At 41.6% G+C, this 7,965-nt stretch overlaps 1 protein-coding gene across 1 annotated transcript in view; it reads right to left on the bottom strand.

Moving 5' to 3' along the window:
• Positions 1 to 6,328: 6,328 nt before the first annotated feature.
• LOC109971110 (atypical chemokine receptor 3-like) overlaps positions 6,329 to 7,965 on the bottom strand; it is a 5,608-nt gene continuing 3,971 nt past the window's right edge. The window contains 1 exon segment of the mRNA XM_020619162.1: positions 6,329 to 7,965. This exon segment is cut by the window's right edge and continues 14 nt beyond it. Coding sequence (XP_020474818.1) covers positions 7,601 to 7,965 — 365 coding nt within the window. The 3' untranslated portion in view covers positions 6,329 to 7,600.

Raw genomic sequence — 7,965 nt, 5'->3', positions numbered from 1 at the left:
CCCACCCCCAACATCTCTTGCAGCATCTGTCATTACTGTGGGGAACCCCCCCGCCCACGAACTCCAGCAACCCGAACTGTTTATTTTTATTAGAAGATGTCTCCTCTGAGTTATGAATAATTGACTGTGTAAACGTTTGAAACTCACCGACACAAATTTTTTGTTCATTAGTTGTATTTCATTTTGCCCAGGCAACAGAACATACACAAGCAGATCATAAACAAAATGGATACTTACAGTCACATGATTTTAGTCAGTGGGTAACTCAGAGGAGTAAACATCTCATTGGGTTCATTCTGATTCCACAGTAAACAGACTGACTCCATGTTACAGCTGAAATCAGCATGACCTTTGGCCCCTAGTGTTCTCGTGTGTGTTGCACAGTGACAGTAAACAGTCGGTCATGTGCATGTCAAACAACAGCTTGTGCAATAAACAGCTTTATGGAATCGGAGTTTCATCACAACAACAACAGACTGGTTTATAACTCTCCACAGGTGGATCTGCTGTCGCCGACTGAGCCGTCTGATTACCTCACATTAGGTAACATTAAATGTTCAAGATGTCAGTTTCACCCACGTCCTATTTTATTGTGCTGTTTATTGTAAATCAGACACGGGAGATTGTTTACTTTATGGTACAGTTTTGTTTCTTCATTGTTTTGTTAGTTTTTTTATTTGTTCCATCTTTTTCTGTGAACTGTTTTGTTTTTCTTTCTCCTGTGTTGTGAATTAGTGATGCAATGTTATGTAGCTGTTTTGATGCAGGCTCTTTCGTAACATGTCTCCACACACTCACTGGCTAATAATAAATAAAATGCTAGATGAGAGAGAGAGAGAGAGAGAGTGATGGTTTGTTGTGGGTCATCACGGACAGTTCATGTGTCACAGTGAAACAGTCCAGTTTAAAGAAGTTTCTGCAGCTTTAGTCTGAAATGATGCAGTTCTACAGTTTGACTGCCAGGTGTCGCCTGTCGGCCAGCTAACAACCGGCTGAAAAATCAGTGAATCGGCTGAAGCTTCCTGATCACAGAAACATCTAACTCTCAGTTGTTATCTGAGGTAATTTTCTCAGTTTTCTGAATAAAGTTTGTTTTACAAATGAAACTCTCAACATGTAAACCAACAGTTTTTCCCCACAGGGCTCCAACATGTTCTTCTCTTGTGTTCATGCTGGTCCTTGGACAGGTCGTGGGATCTTTAATGGTCATTGAGGAGGTTACAGATGTCCTTGAGAAAGTACTGTGTCAAACTATGTCTGTGATTTTGGAATTTAAGGACCTTGTTAAGTGTTTTGACAACAGTTCTTTCACACAGAGAAATCCTGTTTTCTTTCTCTGTTCTCTTCTACTCAGGTTGTTTCTGATCTTTCATTTTTCCTGTTTGTCTTTTTTAATTTTAACATTGTGTCCTTGCTGTTCTGTTTTTTATTGTTGTTTATGCTTTTCTTTGCCCCTGTTTGAAATGTGCTGCAGTAATTAATCTGCCTCGTCTTCACTTCACCAGAAGGTGAGGAAGGTCCAGATCACAGCTAGAGCAGAGACGTGATCTTTGACCCACTGCTGACTGGAGGTAACACCTCTCTCCTGAGCTGCATGCTAAATACTCACCAAGTTGTTTGGATGCAGTAATGTCAACATCACCTGATGAAGAAAACCCTAAAACCTCCACCTGACCTCAGATACTGACACCTGACACTGTCAGCTGCTGGACTGTATAATGTACCTGTGCTGTATTTACTGACTTCATGCTAGCATTAGCTCACTTAGCCCCTATTACACCTTCATTTTTTGCATGTGCGTGAAAATAATGTCCCCACAAACAAAAGACAGCGTCAACTCTCAGTCAGAACTGGAGTCATTCTCTACATTTTACTTAAGAAAGTCAGAATGAGTCGAAGAGGAACCAATCCAAAGTCACACATGGGAGAAATGTGCATTTTTATTATTGCATTTTGGTGTAAAACTGTATCAGAGCTGTCGATGCTTTCACTTAAACTGACCTTGGTTCAGAGTAAAGAAGAACCATTGCGGTCAGCGTGAGCCAGAGCCCGACAGACTCCACAACAGAGAAGTTGTGTGTGAGTGAACACATGAAACTCTGCGCGGTTTGAACCAGAAGATGCCTGATAGCCTGTTTCCTCATGAATGGTCTTGTTTCAGATTTGGCATCTGAGACATTCAAACAGACACTGAACCTGTTTTACATGATGGATGAGACAAACACACCCGAGGGGCCCCGGGGCCACAGCACGCCTCCACACACTCTTCTTCTGTTATTGGGCTTCAGGCACTTCAACCATCAGATGGCAGATTCCTGATGACCAGAGGAGCATGAACAAGAGAGGCAGTGACTGAACGCATGGAGACAGGCTTTTATTTTGAAAATGTGCGGGAAATATGAAACGCTTCTTCTTATCTGAGGTCAGATGCTTTCAGGTTTTATCTTCACTTACTTGTACTAGTCCCTGTTTGTGCTGTTCTTTCTACTTCTATTGCATTTACTTGGCAATAGGTTCTTTAAAAAATGTATAAAATACAAAGATGAATACAGACCAAAGTACTTGGAGTTAAACCGGTGTTTCATCTATTGTTTGTCATTAAACTAATTGATCAGCTCATCAAACTGTTTAGTGTATAATCAGTAGCCACAGCTCAGGCAAATGTACTGCTGCAAAAATTATTTCCTCTGAGAAGTGCAGGATGTAACGAACAAGTACCTCAGTACTGTACTTCAGTACACTCCTTGAGCGTTCTGAAGTACTTAGTTACTTTGTACTTCTGCTTGATACATGTGTGTGTAGAGTGAGTACTTTTACTTTGATACCTCTTGAACTTAGGATTTTAATGCAGGCTTATTACTTGTAGTGGAGTATCTCTACACTGTAGTTTTAGTACTTTGTCCTTGTTGTAATTAAACTTTAAAGTGATCTCACATCAGTTGATCCTCTGTTGTCCAATCAGGTGGCTCAGCAGCTGTAACCATGGAGATGCTGTGTGTGCTGATCAGGATGTGAGAAATGTGCTGATCTGAAGGTAAACATGACCTCATAGGGTCAGCGGTCACTACTTCTTCTGTGGTGGTCAGAGGCTACAGCTAGTAATTAAAACCCAAAGTACTAAACTGTGTACTGCAGTTTATCAGTTTCTTTACATCACACAAAGCTAATAAAGTTTTATTACAGACACAGAGACAAAACGTGTCTTTAAAACCTCTTTAGAATTTAAATGGATTAAAAATTCCTCACCACTGAGCACGCTCACATTGGCTCTTTGTCCCTGTGACATTAATTAGCTGCTGGTTCTTTTTGCTGAATTCTGATTCAACACTGAGGTTCGTGTATTTTCTTTAAATCCTACAAAAAACAAACTGCAGGATCTGCATCTGTGTACACACCGAAGTCCAGTTATAACATGCTCGATTTAAGTTGCCCTGTTCCAGTCATGCTGCATTAGGTTAAAGCAAGAATAATTTACATGAATTTTGATGACTTTTTTAGATGAGAGACATGGAGAGGTGTCTTGGGTCTCAAGGAAGTTCTAGAGGTCCTTGAAGTTCCAAAGGTCTTTTAGGAGGTTAAAATAATCCTTCAGGAGGTTTTGGGTAGGTAGGTAGGATTTTATTGATCCCACTATGGCGAAATTCCTGTTTTCCAGCAGCAATAGAGAGCCTTTATAGGGCCTTTAACAGTTTCCAAGGGTCATTGATGGTTTTCATGGGTGGTTCAAGAGCTGCAAGAAGTCCTTAAAAGTATTCCAGGATCTCTGAAGATGTTGTCATGGTTTGACAGAATTCATCAGTTCAAACATCATCAGCTTTGTTCTCAGGGGTTAGCTGATCCTCCAGGTTGTTTCCAGGAGGATTTCCAGGTTGTTTCTAGAAGGATTGAGTGGCCTTCTCAAGGTGAAGGCCTCAGTTTGATCTCCATGATGTTTATCTGACAGATCTCAGGTCGGTCTGGACCCTAACTGCTAATCCACAGAGAGCAGAGGAATGATGGGAATGTTTACAGAAGGAACACCCATTCAGGAACCCGTTGAGACTCTCTGAGCTCAGGACAAGACACAAAGCGTGTGAGAGATCTGAGGACATTTAGACAAACTCCTGAACAACTAAGATAAAACTGTTGTTTAAGAGAAAGTAAGAACTTAGTTACAACAAAAGTTTGTTTTTTTGTACAGTTTGGTCATAGTCCATCAACCTTTTAAAGAAAGAAATTCAAAAAGAATTGTGGTTTTTAGGATTTTTTTTTCCTCCACAGGTCCTTGAAGGGTTCAAGGGTCCTTAAGGCACTATCAGATGACCTTGATGATGTTCCTAGGTTCCTTGAAGGGGTCACCAATGTTTCTGAAGTACTTGATGAAATTGAAATACCCGGGTTTGGCAGGGGTGTCCACACATCCTTAAAGAGGTGCCAGGAGTTTCTCAAAATAATCCAGGGTATTTTTAGAGCTGCCATGGATCCTTGAAGAGGGGTGACTTGTTTTCTCAGGGTTATCCTGGGATGTTTATAAACCTGATCTGGTTTTAACATAAGTTAGAGGCGACACCACATGGGCACAAAATGAAACACGTTTGTACTTGTGAGGACCCTTGTTGAATCAAACACACTCCACTTTGACATAGACACTTAAACAAGTGGGCACCAGAATCAGTGACCTGATCGGTTGTCGCAAAGACAGAAAGCAACAACATGGACACAGAGAGTGGGACATAGTAGGGCCCCTGAGCTTGCACAGAGGGCCCGAGGCTAGGTTTGTCACCAACAACTGGAATTTATTCACTGGAGTTTGGTATGAGGGCTTATGGAAGAATTAATAAATTAGAGAGAGCTGGAAAGGAGTTTAAAAACAGACTTTTTTCAGTTACGCCTTTAATGGAACAACTTTTTTTTTTTTTTTTTTTTTAGGTATGTAGGTCTTTGCTCCTGCTGTACTGGTTGCAGCAGTCCTTGAGATGTTTCAAGGGTCTTTAAAGAGCTTCCAAGAGTCTCCAGGAGATTTCAGAAGACCTTGAAAAGTTTCCCAGGGTCATTAAAGAGCTTCTACAGGCCTTGCAGGTGTAAAAAAAAAAACACCTCATAGATCTCCCAAGGGTCACTGTAGAGGTTCCTAGGTTACTGCCTGGTTTCCAAAAGTCCTTGATAATAAGGATAATCACCTTTATTGGCCAAGTATGTTACACACAAGGAATTTGTTTCTGGTACAGAACTGAGGGAGCCATCTGCGGCGCCAACTCAACCGATGGCTCTAACCATCAGGGGCAACTTGGGGATTCTGTGTTTTGCCCAAGGACACTTCGACATGTGGACTGCCGGCACAGAGATTCAAACCTTCAACCTTCTGGTTGGGAGATGACTGCTCTACCCACTGCACCACTTGCTTCCCCATAATGTCCCAGAGGTGCTTGAAGAGCTTTTCTGGATCCTTAAGTGATCAAAAAGTAACCGAAGAGACTACAACAGTCCTTAAATTTTGACCTCAGATACATTTTTGTTTTCCATAAAACTTTCCATCGAGAACCCAAGAAGCTGTTTGAGTTGGAATGAAAATTAGAACTAAAAACTTCCTCTTTTTTCCCACAATCTGATGGTCTGAATCCTCAATTGTCATCAACTTTTCTTTTAGGACAAGTTTCACATCATAATTTTTAAATTGCTTATTTTAAATCAAAAACATGCAATCCAACATATTTATACATTTGTTAAATTTTAGTTTGTCTTTCTGTCCATGTGCTGGTAAACTCACCTTGTCCTCTGACAGTTGTTTGGTGAGTGTGAGTGGCGTCTGTGTGTGACATCACAGCCTTTTTAATTGAAGCCGTCAAGCCTACAGACGACAGTCACATGCTGAAGTATGCAGCGGGTGTGACCTCGTGCAGATAAGCACCTGGACAGGTGGAGCTGGACCAAACAAACGTGTCTGTGGTCTCAGTGTTGCACAAACTTGTTTTTATTCTCCAGATTGAATAGTTTCACTTTGTTCCTGGAAAAGTCCTGTTATTTTTTCCAGTAAGTTTCCACTGACCCCTGAAGCCTAAAAAACACATAAAATATGACTCATGACAGTTAAATGCATCACTGTGTTTTAGATTTTCCATCACACACATCCTTTACTGGTTCTTGAGTCACGATGGGTTCAGACCAAATATGCTCACAAAGATTCCTCCACTGCTCTCACATTTTAGCCTGAATCTCCTGAAGTCTGTGTGACACACTGCATCGCGTCACTGTTGTCCAGTAAAGGGGCAGAAAAACACTCAACCACAAAAACCTGTTTCTATATTTCTTTATTTCACACTGAAACATAAAACAGCACAACTTTACCATGCTGACACACACACTCCTGTGACGGCAATGACATAAAACGCCACAGAAGCTTATTTTACAGCTCTAACTAATAAAGTTCGGACCCTGAAACTAAAAAAAAATGTGGTCAGCTGGGGGAGAAAAAGCGCACAGCAAAGACATTAAATGTCCCTGGAAATTTTCCAGGGGTCCGAATCAGATTGTCAACAACCAAATGCAGTGAAAACCTAAGGAAAAACAGATGTTTTCCACAGGGTTGGGTCTGAATCCATTACACTTTCTCTTCCCTGACATCAGATTTTCTGAATCACCTCCAGTGATATGGAAAGGTCCTTGAAAATGTTTGCGGTCTTTGAGGATGATTCTGGAGTCCCTGAACATTTTCTTTTGCCAAATCAGATTTTAAACAAGGTGAAAATTAGACCCAACATCCAAAATGTTTTGCACAGCTTAGTCTGAATGCATCAGAATCTTTCCCTGTTTTATTTGTTACATTTCCCAGTTGTTTATATGATAGTTTCTGCTTTTTTAGCACAAATGATTTTACAAAGACACTGAACACGTTGAGCTCCTTGAAAAGTCAAAAGACTTGTATTTTTACACTTGAATATTATTTCTGGTGTATTTAATTTTGACTTGTTCTGACTGAAACAAGAAAACCTCCCCACCAACATCTGAATTATCCCTTCATTGTTCTTATACATTGAATTGTACGATACCTTTTGAATTTCCATCTGCAATAACAGATTCATCCCAATTTTACCCAATTCCCCTTTAATCAGTTATTTAAATAAAACAGTCACAACACTGATGAAATAAAAATGAAAAATATATTCACAGAATATAACATGGGAATGTCTGAAGGTCCAAACAGGTTGTTCCCTTTTCTTCTACTGGGACCTTTATTTGAACCACAGTAATATCACAAAAAACCAAGCAGATGTTTTCAGCCCTGAGTTCTGACTGTTAGGACAAACAGCAGCACAAAAAGCGTGTGGCGGTTGGGGAGGTCAGGGTTCACACTGGTCACCCTGGAGATACAGAGCCAGCGCTCCTGAGCCTTCAGAAGTGCAGATGTTTGGTTCCCTGATTTTAGAAGCAGTACTGCACACTGCTGCCCAGCTCCACCACCGGTAGTTATTCGGTCTGTGAGCAGCTAAGTGGTGACCAGCTTCTGGTCTAAGTGGTCGTTCTTGTTCAGCATGTTGTTGGGAGTAATTGTTGCTACTGGGAGCAGGTAAGCATGAATTTTTCTTAAGAAGCATTGAAATCTTACAGCGTTCGTGAGCACAGTTCACATCGGGATGTTGTCCGTTGTCACCGCCGAGTACTCAGTCTCAGAGGTGTGCGAGGCGTTGATGAGCCTGGCAAGACCGGTCTTGGTGGAGTACTTGAAGATGAAGGCCTTCATGAGGTCATAGCGGTAGTTCCTGTTGAGGAAGTTGTACAAGACGGGGTTGATGCAGCAGTGGACCAGCGAGAAGCACTGTGTCAGGTGCAGGGCCACGTCCAGGAAGCTCTCCAGCCAGCAGTTGAAGGGCAGGACATTGAGTAGTGCAAAGGTGTCCAGCAGGAGGACAGCGTGGAATGGCAGCCAGCACACCAGGAAGACCATGATGTAGGTGAGGATGATTCGCCGGCTGACACGACCGTCCTGGT

Source organism: Monopterus albus, unplaced genomic scaffold, assembly GCF_001952655.1.
Source record: "Monopterus albus unplaced genomic scaffold, M_albus_1.0 scaffold215.1, whole genome shotgun sequence".
Classification (NCBI taxonomy): Eukaryota; Metazoa; Chordata; class Actinopteri; order Synbranchiformes; family Synbranchidae; genus Monopterus; species Monopterus albus.
This window is presented reverse-complemented; position numbering and strand designations above follow the sequence as displayed.